Genomic DNA, 24,097 nt, shown 5'->3' on the forward strand with positions numbered 1-24,097 from the left:
TCCTCAAGAAAAATCTATATGCTTTAGATTTTTAAAACATGAAGGAAACTTTAAAAAGACAAAATTTATAGAAGAATTAGTAGATATAAATGGTCGCGGTATGAATACTACATATATATTGTTATTAGATTAGCTACCGATACTGGGGTATTCAGTCTCTACATTTATGATCTAAGATTAAGATCACAGCGGCTCACATATATCCATCTCAATTCACCTCATTTTAATCAAGCATCACTAAACAACGCATTCCCTCTGTTACGCCTATACATGCTCATAGCTAATATACCCCTTTCTTAACATCTCACCTGTATCTACAGGGTATTGAAAGGTTCAACTTTGCCTTGCGTAGGCTGTGCGCCTGCTCAATGCCTGTTTAAGTGCTCTGTTTAAGTACTTGAGGATAACGATGTGTACGCGCACCATGATCAGCAGCATCATGATGATCACCTCAATCATCATCATCATCATCGTCGTCAGCATTGCTGCTGCTGATTTCCTTGTGATTTATGCGTCTTAATTGAAATGATGGCTTACAAATTGTTTGGACGCTGCGACACGTTTGGCCTTGGAATGCCAACAAGTTTTGGTTTCTGGGAACGGTTCGGTTCGGTACGGCACGGTACGGTACGGTTCGCTGCTAGGACTCTATGGCCACTTGATGAAGTATGACAACTTCCTGCTGGCACTTTAATCATAGAGCCTGAAGATGAAAGTAAATAGTTTGTGGGCATATGAAAGGCAGCTAATAGAACGAAATAACTTTCGGAATGCCATTTCATGAGGTAACAGCAGTTGTATTCAAGAATCTTAAGCACTTGTTAGTTCAAGACCCTCAAGTATGCCCGCCCACTTTATGACCCACTGCAGAACAGCACGTTTTTTTGTTGGCCTTCTTCGTCGTCTGCTTCTAGCATTTGGTTAGATGCCGTTTTTCATGACCAGATAAAAATCTGTTCGGCTAAGCTTCGTCTGTGACTTTCACACAGCATCTGAAAAGGCGCTGCTCGTGTATTCAATTTTCTAATAGCCGTCTTCTAATCAAAACTAAGGCATCGTACGCTTCTCTAGGCGCAAAACCAATTAAGCCAAGGAACTTTGTGAGGGGTCGCCGGCCAAAACCGACGCCGACTGCGACTCCGATTCCGAGTCGAGCTCATACAAATAAGGAAACATTTTCAAGTCGCTGTATGTGTGTGTGTGTTTGTGTTTGTGGCTTAAACAAAAAATAACAAACTAAAAACTCAAATAAAATCAAATGAAATTTACCGCCGAGACCGAAGTTTTGTATTTGGTATCGATACTCGGCTCGAATCCAACTTTGGAAGCGCCAAAAACGTTAAATACAATTCATGGCGCTCACGAGCGGAATTTAAATTATGCCCAATTAGAGTTAGGTGCTAGCTGAGCGGCAATCGGCTGGAGCGACTGAGCCACTGCTGCTGCTGCTGCTGCTGCTGCTACCAATTCCTGTGGGCTGTCTGGGCGGTGGTGGGCGTGGCATGTTTGAAGCACGCTCGTGTGCTAAAGCGCCAAATTGATTCCGATCGCCCAAGGGGGTCTGCCAACCAGTTGCCAACTTGGCAAGTTCTCAGTGTTTGTTTCTAGTGCTCAACGTACGAACATATGTCCGGATTCGTTGCAAGTTGCTGCCAGTTGTTATAAATGTTGTTGTTGTTGTTATTGTTGCTGTAGTTGTTGCCTCACATGATTTTCTTATGTTATGCTGAACGCCGTTGTTTGATGGATTACGCGTTGACAGGCTTCGGGTTTTTGGCTTCGATTGTAGCGCCACTGATTGTGTGCGCCTCTCGCCTTGGGAACTGGTCTTGTTATGTAAATTGCCGACAGTTTCTTGTGGGTGCACACACAGCTAGTCCACAAAAAAAAAAAATAAATAAAAAATAAAATAAAAATGCAACTAGATTCAAGTGCTAACAATGTTGCCTTTTTTAGTGAGTTTTCCTTGAATGCCCTGGAATAGTTAAAATGGGCACAAGGGGTGGCAAAGAGCTAAATATAATAAATATAGAATATAGAGGAAGCTGTAGATAATAGATTATATCTGTAATATAGATTTATTTATATATTTTTTAGAGATTTATATAAATTAATAATAATCTAAAATAAGCACTGGCTATTTCCTTCGTGTTCGTATGTAATAAATGAAACATATATTTATTCTATATTTTTAATTTTATATATTAAATGTATTATTTAGTATAATTATTATTTTATATTAAATTTATTATTATTTATTTTAATTATAATTTATCATATATAAAGAATAAAATATATATTTGTTTTATATTTTTATTTGCAAACATGAAATTTATTATTTATTATTAATATTATTTATTTATTACTTCTCAGATTTTGTATTTTAGCCTAAAATTTGTCTAGTCCTTAGAAGATTTATTTCATATAAAATAAAATAAAGTAGGGTCTCATCATCGCGGCTATGTAAATACTTATAATGAAATAAAAATGGTATTTAAATAAATAAGACAATTTATATATTTCATTTTTTATTTACAGGGTATTCTTCAGTTCACCCACAACACTCTGACTTGTCTGCTAGGTATGTATGCTTTTCTATTCTTTTTTTTTTTTTTTTGTGCTTCCAGGAAACACATTTTTGTGGTTTTGCTCAAGGAGTTGGAAAGATTAATGATGGAAATGGATTTGGTCGCCTGGTTAGCGGTAAAAACGATTCTTTGAGGAGGTTATACACTTGATCGCTTCATTAGCAAATGTTGTAGCGGCTGACACGGAGTCATAGAGGAAAGAAACAGTTAGATTGTTGATTAAATTAAGATTGATGCGAAACAGTTGAGCTCTAACTAAAAATATTCAATAACAATTTGATTAAAGATTAAGTAGATAAAGTCAAAGTTATAAACTTCTCAGGTTTTGTCAGCTTCTATTCGGTCTTTCTATTTACAGATGAATTTTCTAGAAAGAAATAAAAAATAATGAAGAATGCTTTAGTCAAAAATGTCAGAACCTTACGGTAAGGTTCAGGACCTAGCTAGATCGAATCGGCTCATTTTGTTCTATGGTGACTCCCTCGCCTCTTTCAGCCTATTACATACTCTTTGAGGGCATAACATGTAGTTTTGCTTCTCTTTCTCATCAACACATTATTTAATATTCATAGCAACAGCTCTGCAAATAGCCTTGAACTTCAATTGAAACTCATTTTCTTTCTGCTTTGTTCAGCAAGAGAATGCCATCTATATACATATAGCATAATATATGCACATCGTCTTCATAGACAAATTATAAACACTTGTGTGCGCACGGCATGACTGCGCATACTGAATACAGTCCAGATTGCTGTTAGATCATCGACTCCTTAAATATTATGCGCAGACGCAACCTGCCCCAAAAATTTCCCTGAAATGACAAAATTATGCATATGGAATTTATAATCAAGTGCTGTTGGAAAACAGCTTGAGTGAAATGAGTGTGTGTGTGTGCGAGAGAGAGAGAGAGAAACAAAAACCACAATCACGACGGGAATAAAATGTGTTGAACAATATTTCGGCTCAAATTGAAGAGGAGCCCTGTTCGAAGGGGTTCAGACATTTTATGACCTTTTAAGTGCTATGCGTTGCATTTACAGATTGACACTCCTCCAAGTAGACCCGCTCAAGTCTCTAGCACTCTTTTTCCTCATCTTCGACTTCAACTTGGTTTTTATAGCCACCAGCTGTGCAGGAGGCGGCGCTTTGAATAAGCAACTAATTAGAGATTTTTATGGGAAATTAATATGATGATTACGCTCCGTAGCGTTTCAAATGCACTAAAAATTAAGTCATAATTGAGGCTGGTGGCTGGCTCAGCTCCAGATAGTAAAGGGCGTGAATAGATCGGTGTAGTTTTGTGGCTCAACGTTAGATTGTGGATCTCAAGCAGCTTAAGAGGCGTTACGTACAGTAATTTAATTAGGCAATGCGATAAGATCTCTAGCTCTCTTCTTGAGGGAAAATAGGTTAGAAGGGCCTTTGAAACAATGTTTTATTTTATGAAGAACATAAAATTAAAGTTAATATTCTTTAAAATGTTTCGTTTCTAATAAGAATTCTAGGGTGGCCTAGCGAGAATAATACTATTGCTCTGTTAGTAATATTTCCGCATTTAATAACTTGATCTATATTATATCATATCAAATACTTCAAATCACTTTTACCATACTCTATGCCTTTTTATTTTATTTATTATTATTTATTTATTATACCCTGAACCCATTTTCAATGGGAAATCAGGGTATAATGGTTTTGTTGAAATGTATGTAACAGGCAGAAGGAGGCGTGGCAGACCCCACAAAGTATATATATTCTTGATCAAGGCGACGAGCTGAGTTGATTTGGCCCTGTCCGTCTGTCTGTCCGTCTGTCCGTCTGTCCGTCCGTCCGTCTGTCCGTCTGTCCGTCTGTCCGTATGTATGAACGCGTCGATTTCAGAAGATATAAGAGCTAGAGACTTCAAATTTTTTTTTAAATGTCCGAAATTACAGCGCGCATAGCAAGTTTATCATTAAAATTCGATAACTCATCCCGATCTTTTTTTATCGATAAAAAACCTTATCGAAACCCAGTTATAAAATTATATCTTCTACACCTTTATTGCTAGAGTCTTTAAATTTTTAATGTATGCTTATATGCAATTTATACAATTTCGGTTTTTGTTAAAATTAACCCCCCACCTCTAAATTCACCCCCTCACCCTCACTTTTGTAAAAAGCGTATTTCAAATACTTGAGACTTGTGCTTTGGCAATTACATGTATATTCATGTTATAATCATAATCTGAAAGTTTCATGAAGATCGTACGTCCATAAAAAAAGTTATTAAACAATTAAGTTCTCATAGTAAGTGCACACTGCAGCCCATGCGTGTTTATGCGTGGGTGCTTGTGTGTGTATGTGTTTGTGTATGTGTGTGTGTATGTGTGTGTGTATGTGTGTCTGTATGCGTGTGTGTGTATGTGTGCCTGTGTGTGCGTTTGTGTGTGTATGCATGTGTGAGTGTATGTGTGTCGCAGTTCGCAGTTCGCAGTTCGTGTCGTGTTTCTTATGTAAGCTGAAAGACGCGAAAAATTATTGAAATATATATTGCTCCAAGGGTTCAGGGGATCTCGTAGTCGAGCAGTCTCGACTAGAGCTTTTTTACTTGTTTTATTTTATTTTATTTTATTTAAATCTATATATATATATATTTTTTATTTTACTACTGACAAAAGTGTATAGAATATTGGAGAAATCATGTTCATAATTATAAGTATATATACATTATGTGTATGTATATATGTATATATATTATGGATATATATTAATATATATATATATACACATGGTTTATCAGTATACCTTCAGAAATACTAATTCTTTCCATATTTAAAACTTTTAACTTATGCTGCAGAGACCACAATAAATTTTTGGTTTGATAAATTCTATTAATTATTCTGCCAATTTTTTTGTCTTTTCTTTTTTTATACTCTATAAGTTGAGTTTTATACAAATCTTAGCATAGTTTCTCACTCAATTAAGGAAAACAATTATTAAAAGACTCTTCAATACTTTCATCTTTTCGAGTCTCTCAGAATTTACTCATCCTCTAAATGATTTCACATGTCGTGTCCATATGAATGAAGACGCCAAATAAAAAGCTTCGTGTCCAATTAGCGCACAGCAACAATTGGCTTAATGTGTGGCCGCTTTTTGTTTGGGTCAAAACTTGAGTCATAATTAGGCCAGTTCATAATGCTGTCTAAACACAGAGATTTGGCACACCTTGAGCAGAATATAGGTATGATTTTTGTTCAGCCTTTGGACTCGACGAAAGGGAAATGCTGGAGCACGCCCAGAACGGCGCAGCGTTGCGTGACGCGGCTGCTGTGGAAGTGTAGAGAGCGGATTTGACGGGGGGTCAGCGTCAAATAAATGCGTTTACTGGGTCACCCAGAGAACGAACGACATGAGGACAGACTTGAGCGGAGCGGAATAATGAAAAGAGTATCCAATCAATGCTGGTCGCGTAAATGGCATTATTTATAGTTCACATACAGTATAAAGAGGCCGACGACGACGAAGCGTCGTTGGAGCATGTCGCGCATGCGCAATTACAGCGAATCTCCCCATTGCGATGATTAAGCAGATTGTTTAATGCAATATTATGAAAAGGGCTTAAGGGAAATCAGAGAAGAAGATAGAGAAAGGGGGGGGGGGGGGGGGGGGGGGAGGGGGAGAGCTGTATAATTTATGTAGCCAGCGCACGCCAGAGTCGAGTCGAGGCTCGCGTTGCAAAAGTGCTGTAGGTGGAGCATCCTTAGCCCATATATATATATATATATATATATATATATATATATATATATATTTAGCCAGCCTGCGGCGAACTATTTTAAATATTTTGATTAGCCATCGCAACGTACGAAGCCAATGAAGCCAATGCCAGACGCCACTTGAAGGCTCTTCCGAGTTGCCGTCGGGCTCTCTGGGCTTCGACTCCTACACCAATTGGCATTGGCTGCGCTGTCTGCTAGGCAGCTACCGAAAGCCCATTAATTTATACTCCATTTGGGTCCTGTGGCTTTTGATTGCGACTGCACTGAGAGAAAATTCTGTTAGAGCAATGGGCAGATCATTGAAATTGTATAATTATTTTTGTGTATCATATTAAAACTTTTATTTATTATTATTAGTAAAATCAAGATTTATTTAGATTTTCTCTAGATTTATTTACATACTTCAACATGTTTTCTCTCAGTGAGCTAGTATTTTGACTGGGCTCTGCCTTTATTTGTTGCTTGCGTGTTTGGTTTCATTTGTGGTCTGGTCTTTATCGCATTCCAGGCATAAAATGTTCAATTTAATTAATTTTAGACAAATCACTTAACAAGCAAAAATTCTATGTTGTGCATTAGTTAAACCAGACAACGCATCGCAGCAGCAGTCAAGTAGGAGATATATGTATGTACCTAAACTATTTTCTGTATACGTATTGTGAGATGGGGTATGCTGTGACGGGACCTCAGAGCAGAAGGCATAGAGTTCATAAGAGATGATCAATGCTAAATGCTGTAAGATATGCTATAATATAATCGTATAAGTTTGGGACATTGACACGCAGAACATTAACAGCTACTCAACATGTTAAACTTGTGCTCGAAACATATGGCACCATACTATACAAAATTATTATTATTATTATTATTATTTTTTTTTTTTTATTGCAGCTTTTGTCTTAAACTTAAGCATTTATAGGGATACCTCAACTAATGAAGTGGCTAAATGCCTTTATTACTACGAATTACGTTTACTAATTTAGGTCACTTCTCGGGTCCAGGGGGTGTAATCTACAAAATTATTATATTATATTATTTTTTATGTATAATATGTGTCCATATTTTCGATATTCAACTGTCGAATAATAACAGCTAGAGTTTAGCAGTATTGAGCAGCCTTCCCTCCCCTTTATCGATAGCTCTCCACCTCTATAAAAGACATTGTAATTCCCAACATTCTATGCTCATAGCTTCTCAAAGATATCTTAATATTTTTGTAAGGCGAGGCTATCAAACGGAAAATATTGCAAATTTCTAGCTTTGATACCGGCAAAATGTTTTCTACATATGCATATGCAGAGTGAAACACAGACAGCAAGGCAACTATTTCTCAAAGCCAATAGTCATTTTTATATTATTAAATTTTTTTATTTATTATTGTTTATTTAAAAATAGTTCCTGCTTTATACAAATTTCATTTAATGTTCAAGAGTATTTATATTTCATTGCAAAATTAAACAACAACAAACAATTTTCACTCCAAAAACCTTACATCAATAATACAATATTATATTGCACCTTCGCTTGCGGCATGCCACATGTGGCACAAGGCGAGCAATCGCATAACGAGTGAAAGTTTAGGCATTGGTCTCTGCTTGGTTTTTGCACCTGAGGACAATTTACGATTCGAATGCGAACTCGATTGACAGACAATAATCGAAATCATGTATTTTAAAAAATGTAAATTGAGCGAAAATCGCTTAATTTCGCCGAACAAAATGTGGAGGCTGAAAAAAAAAGACATTTAAGGGCAACAAGCTACACCGTTATGCAAAGAGCGCTCTCTCCCTCTACCTCTCTCTCTTTCTCTCTCTCTTCCCTCTCTCTTTCTCTCTGTCAACTGTTAGCCATTGATCACTGTGTGATCGATCTTCACATTCCATGATCATCATCATTGTCCGATCATCATGCTGATCCTTGTCTCTCGAAATCTGGCAGCAATGCGAAACAGTTGATGAGATTTTGTTGCCTTTTGTGGATGTCCCTTTTGGCGAGGCAGAGCAAAGAACGCACAGCAGCTTCAACTAATGAACACCTTAAATGGTGTTTTTTGTGCCATGCAGCGTGTAGACTTGCAGCCAGCAGCTGCAGTGCTACCTTTCTATATACACGCATTTTGTCACATTTTGACATATTTTTGCTGCATGCCAGCGGAGCCTTGGCCATAGTGCAAGTAAAATTGCCATATTTGGTGCCAATTAGAGGCGACCCTTTTACTTGAGACTACGCCTCCCATTCCGCACACACTCTCTCTCTCTCTCTCTCAGTCTCTCTTTGGGTATCCACTCATTACCAGTTAACTCGGACTAGCTACATTTATGGAGGCGCAAATGAAAAGCTGGCATATCTTCCTGGGCAGTCACGTCGCTACATCGCTGCAAGATAAATTGCTGACAGGTTCGTTTAATTGTTTTTGGCTGTCTCTTAATTGCCACAAAAATGTCCACAACCATAAGAGATCTCACGATTTTTATTGGCAAATCTTTCGAGGAAAACCCGCTTGACACTTTTGAATTACAATTTTATGACTCTATTAGATAAAGCGCGGCGCATGTCAACCAACTGAATTTTCAGTTCATATGCCAGCCCACATTTGGTAATTGTTGCGGCCAAGTAGAACTAGTTCCACTCGCACACTAACCAGTTCCTGTGAACAGTAGGCTCAATCGCCTAATTGGCATATTATATTTACTACTCCATACAATTTGATGGCCAGATATTTTCATCGCTGCAGCTGAAGAGTTTCTCATTGTTTTGACTTCGCCTCACCTTTGCATCTGCTAATGGAGCGAAATGTTTCAATTCCGATTGGAGAGCTGCAATTGTTGTGGCAGAGTCTTGAGCCTGCATCTGGCCAAATCAAACACAAGTCATCATCAAGCGAACGTCATTGATGACTACGTCGTGGGGGCAGCCGCATAACGATTCGGGTCAATAGTTCAGCGCTCTTGAGACTCGAGTAAAAGTCATGAAGCCACAATTTCTCATTGCTCTACGTTTTCTCTGGCTTGGCTTGTGGGGTATTTTGGGCACATTGGAATCTTGGAATATTTTGTTGGCCAAGAAATTTATAATAATTAAGGTGATCGAAAAGCTGTTAATCAAGTTGCCAGAGTCTGGCATAAATTGAGTTAAGTTGAAATTAAAAAAAAAAATAAATATAACAAAAAGAAGCTATAAGGAAATTCAGTTTGATAAGATTATTACAAATATATAAAAACAGGGAAACAAATAATAAAAGATATAATTATATGCAAATTGTATAAGGTAAGCTAATCCTATCTAATCTGTAGTTAATACCACCTGTGAGTTTATTTTTATATTATACTTAACTAATTTGTCTACGACGCACTCGCCTCAATTTCTTTCTTTAGCTTAATTATGTAAATCTTTAATTTACAATACTTAAAGCTTTCGTTTTGTTATGGTTTCCATTTTAGGGATTTGGTAAGCATGGCACGTTGCCAGAATCGTTTTTCTTTTATGATAAGTCACATAAAGTAGGTTTATCCGTCAGACAATCTGCGCTTCTATTCTTTGGGTAAACTCCACATAGATCCCATTAAAGTATCATAAAAATTCAATGCCACACGCTCGAGTACGTTGTGCTGCGGCAGTGTAGTTAATCGACTGATTCGCTTAGGCCCCAAACTCTTTCAACACGTTTTTCACATTTTACAACTTAATTTTTTATGATGTGCTCCGATAGAGGAAAACCCCAGCACACCAGATCAGGTCGAGGGACAAACAATCAAAAGTTGTTGTTTTTTTTTTTTTTTGTCTACAATGCAGAGAGACAGCAAGACAGAGAGAATTTGCATTTGTTGCGAGCTGAAGGAGTTGAGATAGAGTGTAAAAAAAATGCAGAAGAAAATTAACTGCAATCAAGTAAAACGTCATTCAACTGGGGACTTCGGCACGATATGCAAAAGTGAGACGTGGACAAAGACCTGGACCAGAACTGCAAAATGGCATTTGAATAGGGGCAGGAGGACAGGAGAGCAGTGGGCTGGGCAGAGGCCGAGGGGCTTATAAATTTCCATTATGCGACTCGACAAGGTCTGCCGCAATGCTGTAAACTTGCTAAATTGCCAACATTTCAACGCATTTTTCTCTATTCGCCGCAGGCAAAGAGAAGCGCAACCAATCGACTGCCCTCCCATCCCTCCGCCAGCAGCTTTTGATGGACCTTTTGAAGAGTTTTAATTAAGCTAATAAAGTTTTCTCTCTTGGGGACGTTAACGCTCTGCGCTGCGCTGCAAAAATGTTGCATGTCCATTAATTGCTTTGTTAGACACAAACAATAAACAGAAACGAGGTCATAAATGGGTTACATTTTTTACTTCATCATGTTACATGAAATCCCCTGATGGCGAGATAGAGGAAATTCGGGAACAGAGTGTTTATTTAAGATTAAAGTTGAGTGCGGGAAATTTAAGCTTCAGATCTGTCAAGCTATGCTTATAGGGAATAGTCTGATATATATGTAATTTATAAGTATATCTATAAAGGAAACCAAATTTTTATGAAGGCTTTAGCCAGATCTGTAAAGGAGCTTAAATTACTTTTAAAATTGTGTAAGATCGAACTGTAAAGTAGAAGCAGAAATGTTCGTATTTAGTATTATATAATTTAGTACTTAAATTTATATAATTCTTATATACATATATTTGAATATATATATGCCAAAAGTTAAATTAATAGTAGATTTGATATATATAATCTTATCACATAATATATATATTTTAAATATATTTATATATAGGTCTATATATATATTTTTAGTTTCTTTTCTTTTCATTTGGTAAAATTATATATTAAAAACATTTTGTCAAACAACATAAATCAGATCTACTTTTTACTTAACTTTTGGCTCGAGCTTTAACAGAGTAAAATAGATTTTGCCTTTCAAAATATGTAATTAGAGATCTTTAGCTGGGTACTTTCTCCCTCTCTCTCTCTATCTCTATATGTCTTTTAATTTTGAATTAAGGAATTCAATAATTTTAATATTAGTATTTAGATTAGTATTTAAAAGCAGGTACTATGTGTTTCATTCCCTCTTCCTCTTTCTAGCTCTGTCATTTTCATGATATATTATTATATATATATTCCCCCTCTCTCAAATTACCTCTCTAACCTCAATGCGTGTCTCACTAAACTTAAGAATTCACTTTAAACAGCCATACTAAAACGTTTTATATCCTAGCCAAGTGCACTAAAAAATGCCGTTGACTCACAGTCTGAGCTCTGCAGGCGCATAGTTTTGGCATTTTCAAGTTTTGCATACAGCTCACGTTTGCCCACAAAATATTGCACCTCAAGTGGAGGCGCCATTTACGCGCTAAAAGCGCAATTACAAAATCGTAAAATACATAGATACATATATATATATATTATATATACAAACTTCAGGGGACAGAGCTGATGCCTGAGTGTCTGAGCAATGTATGAGATTTACGAGTCGCGTGGGCAGCTGCAACTGCGAAAAGCAAACTGTAAATGAACGCAAGACGGTAGCTGGCAAACGAAAAAAAAAAAAACACACACTGTACGGAAACATATTAGCGCCTATTAGCCGGACAATTTGCATATATATTTATAAAGAGAGTTGGAGTGAGGGCGAGAGCGACAGAGGGAAGACGGCTTAGCCAGCAGATGGAACGAACAGAAGTTCAAGGTAAGCTGAGACAGATCCTGATCTGCTAGCTCCAACTGGCTAGCCTGGCAGCTCATGTGGCGTGTAATTGCTTTTCTCAGTGGTTTCAGTGGTTGCAGTGGCTGCAGTGGGGCAGCGTTTGCCTGTGTGGCGCATGCGCCGATTGTTGGCCAACGATAAAATTCCAGTCAGCTGGCTACCCGGCACTTTATTTCTCTTTGCTTTGGCTGATTAAACGGCTGATTGTATCTGGTATCTTGGCAATATTCGGGGCGTAATTAAAGGTATTAAGTGTGGCAAAAGGAGAGCGTGAGCCAGGTGAAAATATATAGATATACGTATATATAAATGGGCGGTGTGTGAATGGTGTGAACGTGTATGCATTGCCATTTAGAAGCTGGTGAAATTGTAGCTTTTTGATAAAAATGTGAGTGCTGTGGGCACCTAACGAAAGTTTTTTTTAAATAAGCTGTGATTTGTTTGTGGTAGCTAGAGAAAAGTTTGAATAAAGTATAATATCTAGATATGGTAAGTAAAAGATAATTTTAATTATTTTTATTTTTTTATTTTTTATTTTTAAATATATTTTCTAAGTTATCGATTTTTTTTTTTTTTTTTTTTTTTTTTTTTTTTTAATACTACTTTTTAATACTAGAAATAATAATATTGAAAAAATATGTATGTGTATAAAAATATATTATCATTTAAATTTTTACATATTGTATTTAGATAAATAAACAAAAAATTTATATAAATAAATTTTTAAATAAATTATTTTTTAATCCATATCATTTATTAATCTATGTTATATATTATATCTGTATATACATATATACTTTATGCTCGACTGAGTTATTTTCTTTCCTTCTTTCTCTTGATTTATTTTCTTTTTGCCACCCACTCTCACACACTTTGCATGCTCAGCCAACCAATCGATCATGCCAAAAAAAAAAAGCTGACACCTCTGCCTGAGCAAGCAAAACAATAACGAGTTCAGTTAAGAGTAGCTTCCGCATAACTGAGAAACGAGATCGACAAACCCTCGGCTCATCAGGCTCATCCTTTGGCTGGCTGCTTGCCCAAAAGCGTGTTAAACATGTCAAACAGTTGCCAACTGGGCCAATGGGCTTGCAGTTTGCATTGTTGTTGCTGTTGTTGTTGTTGCTTGTTTGTTTGTGCTGCTGCCCAAAAGAAGACATGATCAAGCAGCAACAACAACACAGCGTGAACTTGATATTATGCTAAAAAGGCAGCCCAATATGCAAAGTGGCAACAGACGAGTTGCCTTTCGATCTGTTGTTGACTCTCGGTTCGAGCCAATTTGGTGCAGTAGGCACACACACACACTCGCTTAGCTTGTAAAAGGAGCATATTGGTTTTGGGAAATACTTGGTCATTCATCTTTCAATTTGCAAGAAGTGAAGTGAAGTGAAGTGACTGTATTGAAAGCATTGCAAGTCAACAGATTGTATAGGAATGATATCAATATATATGTCTATACGCCTCTTGAGGGATATATCTTGCTCAGCCACCGTCTCAAAGCTCTGCTAAACTCTTTTGCTTCGAATTTACATCTCATATAGTGCAACTTCTACTGAGCGAGTATTATGCACTCAGTTAAGTTCCAGCTCGAGCTCGTTCTTACTGGTTACTGCTGAGGCTGTTACTGTTGTTGTCGTTGTCGTTGTCACCTCGATAAGCATCTGTGCAGCTCACAAATACAAAAATATTGAGTGTGCTTCTCTTTTGGCTCGCCTGTAAATGGAGCTGAGTTTTTTTTTTTTATACTCATTCACGAAAGTGAATCAGTATATTGGTTTTGTGCAATGTCCGTCTTGCTGTCCGTCCGTCTGTCCGTCTGTCCGTCCGTCCGTCTGTCCGTCTGTCCGTCTGTCCGTATGAACGCAATCTATTTCGGCGCTATTGAAGCTAGAGACTTGAAATTTGGAACACATACTCGTGTATATCTCCGATTTATAAAGTGTTAAAATTTTCCCGATCCGCCCACTAGGGGCGTGGCAAATCGGAAAATGCATTTTCCGATATACCAGAATTCATGTTTGTTGAAGAGCTAGAAAGCTGAAACTTGGTATGTAGGTCCGCGTTGACCACCCAAGATCACGAGCTATGGCGGATATATCTACGCCCATTGGGGGCGTGGCAAATCGGATAAAACCGTATCTCCTAAAGTTGTAAACCTAGAATGCTGAAATTTTGCACGTCAGCTAATGGTATGATTCTATAAAGTCTGAAGATAAATTATAAGTCTACGCCCGTTGGGGGCGTGGCAAATCGGACCTGAAGATATAGTGATTTTTTAAATTCTCCTATATTTTGGACACTATTGATGGCAGAGACCTCAAATTTTGTATATATACTCGGACTGATCACCCAAGACCAAAAAGTTTTGTCGGATATATGTCCGCCCACAGGGGGCGTGGCAAACCGCAAAAGTTTATATCTCCTAAAGTATAATAGCTAGAAGCTTCAAATTTGGATAGTTGAGTTACTGGTAGCCTCCTCTATCGATTCCCCAAAAATAATTTTTACGCCTCTTTAGGGGCGTGGCATATCGAAAAATACCCTGTAATTTTCACATTTTTTTAGGGTAAGCATTCAAACTTTGCAGTTAGGGTAACGTTATCTCTTTCTAAAAACTGACCAAAAATGAGGTGTCTACGCCCAGTTGGGGCGTGGCAAATCGGAAAAACCTGTATATTCTACAGTATTAGAACGAAACTTAACTACTAAATTGTTGATGGGATGTGAATGAGTATTCCGCAGTCGGTAACGCCCGACTGCAACGTTCTTACTTGTTTTTTTTTGGTTCTTGTGGTGCCGACACAACAAATTACATGCAAATTAGATGAACTTGGTGTGCTAGTGAGAAGCAACTGTAATGCAAGAAACGATGAAACTGCAAAAATAATATGCAGAAGAAACTTAACAGAAAATGAACAGTGCTGCAAAGCGACTGAGAAAAAAGTGTTGGGCAACTCCAATGTATTCGAGTAGACTGTAAGGAGTGTACTTAATGCATGAACATATTTACTTTAATTAATCTGACTTGCTTTTTCTTGATTATGTGCAAATTGAACCCATTTAAAAATTTGTGGGTTCAGTATAAGGAAAGAAGCTAGAATATTTATAACAAACAGCTTGACAAGAATTTAAGATACTTCCCAGTTTGGCAGTCCTGAATATTAAATATTGACATAAATACATATATATAGATAGATCAGTAAATTCCTTATTTCTGTCCAGTTAATTGCTGAATTAATTAAGAATGTTTTCGAAGCTACTACGTAAAACATAAATAAAAATATAAATAATATACAGAAAACATATATTTCTTTTTATGAAGCATCAGTTAAGCCTACCAGATGTGTGTGATGTATTGTTTATGTTGTATATGTTTATTTACAAATATGCTTATTTACAGTTTAGTTTATTATTCATATACTGCAAATTTGAATTTTTCACTACAATCTTGAATGTCTCACAAACTTTAGTATTCAAGCATATAAAATGTTCCATACAGTTTAGCAGCCACTGAATAACTCTTTAATCAACACAGCCAAAATGTATGCAATTTTTTTTATAATATTCAATGAAAACCAATAATTCACATTTACATAGAAACAACATACATACAAATAGAGATAATACAAATTCAATTAAATACAAAAGAAATGCAATTTCGTATTTCAATTGCTTTACAGAAAATAGTCCTCTGCGGCAATTGACGTCAATGTTCATGTTTATAAAATATTTGATTTACATAAGCTTTGCATGATTCGTGTTTCATCAAATTAATAATAAAGCAAGTTTTTGCCACGTTTGTCGTCAGCAAAACGTTGCTTAACGCTAAATAAATCAAATTAAATTTCGTAACGCACTCGTAAGCAAATTTTCTTTGGTTGTTTTGGAACGCAACCAAAAAGTATGCAGCACGCAAGTGAAGCTTATAGTAGGGGCAGGAGGCAACACTGTGCTACAATAAATTGGGGCTTAAAGTAAGTTGTTGGTGAAACTGTTAAGGCATTATTTATATATAAGAATGGATTTTTTAAACACAAAAATACAATAAAATTATAAGTATTATTAATAAAAAACATTTTGAAAATTTTTGTATTCTATTAAATAATTTAATACAAAACAACTATACAACAACTATATTTATAAATTTTAAAATCGAAAAATAATTTTGATATATTTTGCTTATATGAATGTAAAGCATTTAATACATATATTTTTATGTATTATTTTTAAAATATTACAAATTTTATTTAATAAAAATTTAATACATACTTATATGATGAAAACTATTTTGATTGCATTCCGCTGGCCTTTTGCTTCAATTATATTTTTATTGTACTTTTATATTAAATTTTATATATTTTATTTTATTTTACATATGCACTTTTAAGGTCTGTTGTATAGTGTAGGGATTTACTTGTCTTATTCGGTCCTTCCGTAATATTTCTGTATTCTAGGTCGCTGCTTTCGTCATGTCCATATGTGAGCTGGATAATATACACACGTTCAGGGTGGATACTAACACCACTTTACTTCAGATATATGCGACACGTGGCAAAAGTTTAGCTAGGCCAAAACTTTGTCTGCATCAAACAGAAATATAAGAAATAAAATACAGACAGTCAATTATAATGAAATAGTGAAATGAGGGAGTCACACATAAGATATGCTAACTCGACATATTGAAATGAGTAACTAAATAGGAAATAGAAGTTCAAGTGCCCCTTCGACTATGGTAATTGATATCGAATGCATAATTTAGTATTCACAATTTTATATCAGAGGCAGTTGACCCGACGCTCGACTGGGTTTGTGTCAAGAATTTGACATGAGACTCGTGCGATTACATACATATGTTACATATGACTCTACATAATATATTTGTATATGTATGTAGTTGTCTCTGATGTTGTCTTTATCTTTTGTAGTGCAGTTGACACTCTCACAAATTAATAACAATTGACGCAATGCATTGAGCATGCGAGTAAATTGTTGCAGTCGAGGCGCGTCTTTTAGTTTTTGCGTGGGCATTTACACAAATAGAGAAGCTGCAGCAGCTATGTCTAGAATACAAAAGAAAGTCGAGTAGAAATTAGTTGAACAATAAACGTTGTGTGCTTGAGTGTGAGTGTGCGTGTACGTGTGTGTGTGTAAGTGTGACCAGGAAGAAATGTGAAAAGTCTGTCGCATCACACTTGACTATGTTTTTAAACAGGAGCGGAATCATCAGAGGGTGGGCCCAAACTTATAATAGAATGTAGTTGATAATTACTGTTTGATCAAATAAATAAAAACTTTATGTAAGTTAAATATTGTCACACAAATTATAAAACACTTTATATATGTGTATTAGGGAAGGTAATAATGATAATAATACAAAAAAATAAAAATAAATAAAAATTAATAAAATAATAGTGCCTGCTTGTCTGAAACACTGAGTTATTCCTGTGATTTCCGAGTTTTGGCTTCACGTTTCTCCTCTACAGTATTTACGTTATTATTAAGCTTATATTGTTATTATTCTTCTATTCAATATTCGCCATTTAGATTTATTCTTTAATGGACTAAACACTATTCCACTCTCAGCTTACCGCCCATGAAAATTAATTTGGAACGCATTTTAATCAAGTTTCATCGTACTTTTTAACACAATTCCATATTAATTGCAACATTTAAACATCAGTTAACAATTTTCCTGAATTTTCGTAAACTTCGCACTGCTCCCGCCGCTCGACATGCACTTGACTGGCGATACAATGCATTTGCATTGGCATCTGACACCGCTGACCTCTCGCGGCGTCTATTGTTGCGATCAATGCGATTGTCTGTCCGTTAATTGCATTTGCTGCATAAGCGACACAACTGAAACATAAATAATTGTAAATTATTATTCAATTCACATTTCTGTCGTCAAATTGTGCTTTATTGAGATGCTGTTGTGGGCTATTGTTGTTACTTGTTGTTGTTTGTTTTGTTTGTTGGCCTCTGCAGTTGCAAGCTGTGGACACTGGTGGGGTGCAAGATTTCAAACGTTAAATTGCATTTATACCCATTAAATATGTTTAATCGGGGTATATTTTTTTTGGTCAAATTTAAAAATAATTAATTATAGTATTTAAAAAATTTGGTTTGCACTTTGTTATTAAAATTAAAAATGTCCAAAATAGTATAAATAGTATAAATATAAAAAAATAATTAAAATAAGCTAATTTTAAACATAGTTTTTACTTATATTTTCCAAATAATTAATATTTTAGAAATATGTTTTAGAATTTTAAGTTTATATTTTATTGAATTGAACCTTAATATATTAAAATTTTGTTTAAGCTGACAAGAATAATATTAAACAAATTTTATAAAAAAAAAAAAATTAACATATTTTATTTAGTTTCTTTGAATTTTAAATTTAGCAAATATAGATTATCAGCCAGTTTTTAAATATATTTCTTGATGATCCATATACGATTCATATCCAGACTTATTATTTTGAAATCTTGGAAAGACAATAAATAGATATATTAAATTTGACAGCTCATATTAAAAATATCTCTATTATATACAGCTATTAACTATCCTAGTAATTTGACATCGACAAATTTGAGATTTCATTTAGAGAATAATCCCAATGCATATTATTGCTTAAAGCTTGATCAATATTATAGTAGAACGACTTTCTTTTCATAGGGATATTCAGTTGGTAGCAGGGTATCTCCGCGTCTTGCTCTCACTGTTGTTTTTGGCCCGTATCAGTTTGTTTGTTGTCTCCACATAGTCACCCATATGTCGTCGCTTGTTGTCTCTCGTGCGTGTCTCATTTCGCGTTGCACATTTCCTGATTTTTGTTTTATTTAAACAAAAAACAAAAAGACAAAACTGAAAAAGCAGCAAAAAAGACTTTTGCTTGTGTGTTTTGCTTGACATTTTCTCGAGTCTTGTCTTCTGTCTTCGTTGGCTGTTGCTTTTCCGCAGTGACGCATCTACAGCTTTGGCTTTGGGCCGCATGTCAAGTGACGTTTCGCACGTTTCACATTTTGTTTGTGTTTCATATATACACATATATATTATTTTCGTATATATATATATATATATATATATTTTTTTTTTTGTCGATTTCCCGTCGCTTTGCACGTTTCCCAGTCGAATGTCACGAGCGCGCATGTTCAAGTGGGTCGCTGGGGCTCTTGGATGGCTTTTGTCTGTGGCCAATGGCTTTTTGATTAGCCCGGCCAGCTTGAGCGACTTATCCACTCAGCTGGGCCAGCAGCTGCATTGTTGATTGTTTAAAAATAGCTAACCCAAGCCAGTCTGGCACCTGCTGCCTGCACCTTGTCACGTGTCTCGATTGCTCACCTGCCTTGGCGGCTCAACTGGGCATTTGCATTTGAAAATCAATATGGGCCAACAGCTTAGTGCGCTTCAATTGCATTTCGAGGCGAGGAGGCCCCATAGGGCAGTCCAGCAGCTCGGGTGTTGTCATTGTCTGGCCGTAAATCGAGGCTCTTAAGCGGATTAGTTTGATTTGCAATCCAAGTCTACCGCTCTCTCCCGCTCATTCTCTGTTTCTCTTGTTCATTCCCCCAGTCTTTGTCTAAAAATCAATAGGCTAATGCACTTGAGCACTTTTTATGTTGAAGTCTAACTGGCTGATTCGCTAGAAAGGTGACAAATACATTGCAGTTTCTTCAGTTTGTGTCTTTTTCTGTTGAGCTATTGCATTCACTGTCTCACAGAAGCCTATCAAATTCAATAAACTGACGCAGCTATATGCTAAGAATCACATACTACAATTTGTACAATCATATGTTAAATGAAAAATGTCTGAAAATTCTATAAATTTTAAGCATTGGATAAAATAATTCTACAAATGGAATATTTTTCAAATTTATGAGATCCACAGATAAAAAATTTACAAGAATTTTACTTGTTTTCATATAAAACTTTATTATAGTATTTTTTATTATTATTTATTATACTATTTTTATTATTTGCAAGATTTTTACATTTTTTTAGTGTCTGTAGAAATATTAATCTAATTTACTTTGCCAGTCACGCTGGATTCCATGAAAAGCGCTAAATTATAAATTAGTTCTAGATCTATACAATTTTACTGTTTTATAAATCATTTAACGCTATGAAGCTCTTGCTGTTAGGTGAGATTTAGGTGTATTTCAATAACATTCCGATATGTAGATATAGAACTTGCTTCGTCTCTGCAGTTGTTGTGATCTGTTCCTTTGGTAAAGCCAGGTCGAATTGCCCTGTGGTCAAGGCCCAATGTCCAAACGCGTACGTACAATTCTGGCTGTACTCTAAGTAAGTTATAAGTTATAAGTTATTGCGTAGTAGGGTATTAATAACTCATTGACTATTCCATATGCAGAAATAAAATACCCAAATTAATCCATCCGGTTAAATTAAACCGCAACATCTTTCAACACGGTGGGAAGATTGTTGTACTAATCCATGGCTACACGGGCAATCGTAACTCTCCCCCAAATAATTCGATTCGCCCCGCTTTCCTAAATCACACGAATGTCGATGTCATATCTGTGGACTATGCTCCACTAGTGAAGTCTCCATGTTATGCCCAGGCTGTGCAAAATGTACCTCTAGTTAGCAAGTGTCTGGCACAATTGATCAATGTTCTGGTCGGAAGGGATATCGTACATAATAGCGACTTGCATCTAATTGGCTTTAGTCTGGGCGCTCAAGTAGCTGCACAGACTTCCAACAATGTGTTTAAAAAGCTGAAGCACATAACGGCTTTGGATCCTGCCAAGCCTCTGTTCATAAGTGCTGCTAAATTGATGCGCTTAGATAAAACAGATGCTGAGTATGTCGATGTCATACATACAGATACCCTGCAATATGGCTTGCTAAAGAGAGTGGGGCATGCTGATTTCTATCCCAACTTTGGCCAGCTCCAACAGCCCGGCTGTGTGGATGCAGAAGATAAAACGAACTGTAATCATAATCGTGCGCCACTGTTCTATGCTGAGTCCATAATACCTAATCACAATTTCTGGGGTCGTAGCAGCGAAGATCCCAGCCAAATTGTTTTAATGGGCTATGGAGCTCCTCTAATCAATGGAACATTTTTCTTGAAAACGGCCAGCGAATTTCCATTTGCTTTGAAGCAAGAAGATTCTATTGCTGATGCCGAACTTGGATTCAATCAAATGAAAAGGTCGTTCATTACCTACATCGACAAGGCCCTGGAGACCTCCTTGATTTCGCAAATGTCGAATGGCATCCCAGTTAAGGCAATAACTACAAATGATAATAATAATAAAGACAGAGAAGAAAATAGTACACCGAAACCACAAAAAAATGATAATGGAATGGCAGAAGAAGAAGATCCAGCATTTATGAGAAAATAAAGCAAGTCAAATGTATTATTATTTGCAACTGATTTATGCAATTATATATATTGATTAAGGTTAAGGCTCATAGATATTTATATAGAGATTGCATAAGAGTTGTAATCTCATAAAGAAATCTTCTTTGAGCTTCTCTCAAACAGATTCCAAGTTATTGAAGATCTTTTCGAAGTGTTGTTATTGTTCAATAATGTTCCAAAACTAAATTTCTCTCTCTCTCTGTATGTCTACATCCCTCTTTCTCTCTCTCTCTCTCTTCCTCTCTTTATATATTTTTCAATCTATCTCTCCATCTCTTTCTGTAGCTCACCTATTTTACTATAAACTTTTATCTCTTCTTCACTCTGCATAGATCTCCACACTTTTCTACTCTTCTCTGCCTAAAAAGGGATAACAACCTCTCTCTCTTTCTTTACCTCAACCTTTTCTCTGCCTCACTTCACCTAACAATACCTTAATTTATCATATTGCGACTTTCTTTGGCAATCAAATATGAACGTCAGCAAATTCCGTTCGTGTGGGCGGATCTAAAAACGGCGAAAGCAGGAAATACAAGGCCTGCCCTGAAATGGATTTTACGTCCTTGCTCCACAAAGCAACCGACTTGCGAATCGTTGTACGCCAAACAAAAGAGCTGTCAAAATTGACAGACGGAGACAACCTCGTGCCGTGAATCACATTTCCATTACTCATTGCAAATGTGAGGCGTGAACTGCTTTACGCAAAGATAAAAAATCTCGTTTGTTTATTGTTTATTTTTCAATTTAGCAATTGAAATATCGAACGGTAAAAAAAACCGGCCTCCCGCTAAAAAAAAAAAAAAACAAGTAAGAAAGCTCTAGTCGAGACTGCTCGACTACGAGATCCCCTGAACCCTTGGAGCAATAGATATTTCAATAACTTTTCGCGTCTTTCAGCTTACACAAGAAACACGCACACACACACGCACGTACGCACACACAGGCATACACACACGCATACAGACACACATACACACACACACACGCATACACACACAAACGCATACACACACACACATACACATACATACACAAACACATACACACACATACACAAACATTTACATACATATACACACACAAGCATAAACACGCATGGGCGGCAGTGAGCGCTTACTATGAGAACTTAATTGTTTAATAACTTTTTTTGTGGACGTACGATCTTCATGAAACTTTTAGATTATGATTATAACATGAATATGCATGTAATTGCCAAAGCACAAGTCTCTAGTATTTGAAATACGCTTTTTACAAAAGTGAGGGTGAGGGGGTGAATTTAAGGGTGGGGGGTTAATTTTAACAAAAACCGAAATTGTATAAATTGCATATAAGCATACATTAAAAATTTGGAGACTCTAGCAATAAAGGTGTAGAAGATATAATTTTATAACTGGTTTTCGATAAGGTTTTTTATCGATAAAAAAAGATCGGGAGGAGTTATCGAATTTTAATGATAAACTTGATATGCGCGCTGTAATTACGGACATTTTAAAAAAAATTTGAAGTCTCTAGCTCTTATATCTTCTGAAATCGACGCGTTCATACATACGGACAGACGGACAGACGGACAGACGGACAGACGGACAGACGGACAGACAGACGGACAGGGCCAAATCAACTCAGCTCGTCATCCTGATCAAGAATATATATACTTTGTGGGGTCTGCCACGCCTCCTTCTCCCTGTTACATACATTTCAACAAAACCATTATACCCTGATTTCCCATTGAAAATGGGTTCAGGGTATAAAAAAAAAAGAAATGAAAGAAAAGCAAAAGCAAAAGCTTGACGCATGCGCAAAATTACAAAACTTTGCGAAATTACAGCACAGAAGAAACATCGCAGACAATTTGCGGGAGATTGTCTTCGCTTATTATATAGCTTAGCTGGAATTCAAGTCAAGTTTATTTTGTTGTAGACGGCATAATTGGAAAGTGCGTGTGCGTAGAATACCAAAAAAAAATCAGTGTTAAGCATCGCGGAAAGTAAGTAAATATGAATGTAAGAGTGGTCTATAAAGACATAAAGAGAGAGCGAGATGCGAATTGGAGATACTCTGTAAAGAAAGTTATTTGTAACTAAGTTCATTCTTAGCTTAATTATATACTCTCCATATATGTATGTGTTTCGATAACAAAAAGAAAAGATCATAAGGCTGGAGTAAAATATTTTTATATATTCATTGATCGTAAAATATAAAGCTTAGCTTATTCCTAAAGGCAACGTTAAACATTCATAGTTTATAAATATATGTATATATTTTAAAGTCTTCTTAAACGTATTATTCTTAATTTCTGTAGCTGACATTCACACTCATCCATTATACCCATATTCTTTCGCTCATTTTGAATGGTAAACCGAGTGAAAAGTCTTTCCATTCTCATCGCCCTCGCTGATTATGTTAATGTTATAATAACAATAAAATCCCTTACATGATGGGCCCATAATTTCTACAAATTACTTAAAGCAACAGCTGTTGAGTCATTCGATTCGACTGGCCGGTCTGGGGAGGTCTGGGGAACCCGGCACCAGATACAGAAACCAAAACTGGGTTAATTACACCATCGACTGGGCCACATTTGGGTGTGAATTGTTATCAATTGGTGCCGGTCACTGCTGTCACAGGCAATGAGCGTGCAAAATGTTTGC

At 36.2% G+C, this 24,097-nt stretch overlaps 1 protein-coding gene across 1 annotated transcript; it reads left to right on the forward strand.

Annotated features, from left to right (window-relative positions):
• Nucleotides 1-20,149: 20,149 nt before the first annotated feature.
• Nucleotides 20,150-21,450, forward strand: LOC108609498 (phospholipase A1 4-like). Its single transcript, XM_018001219.2, has 3 exons — nucleotides 20,150-20,199; nucleotides 20,266-20,362; nucleotides 20,430-21,450. The coding sequence occupies exons 1-3, from the start codon at nucleotides 20,181-20,183 to the stop codon at nucleotides 21,427-21,429; spliced, it is 1,116 nt and encodes a 371-aa protein (XP_017856708.1). The 5' UTR covers nucleotides 20,150-20,180; the 3' UTR covers nucleotides 21,430-21,450.
• Nucleotides 21,451-24,097: the final 2,647 nt, after the last annotated feature.

Source organism: Drosophila arizonae, chromosome 3, assembly GCF_054131065.1.
Source record: "Drosophila arizonae isolate 15081-1271.41 chromosome 3, UAZ_ARI_1.0, whole genome shotgun sequence".
Lineage (NCBI taxonomy): Eukaryota > Metazoa > Arthropoda > Insecta > Diptera > Drosophilidae > Drosophila > Drosophila arizonae.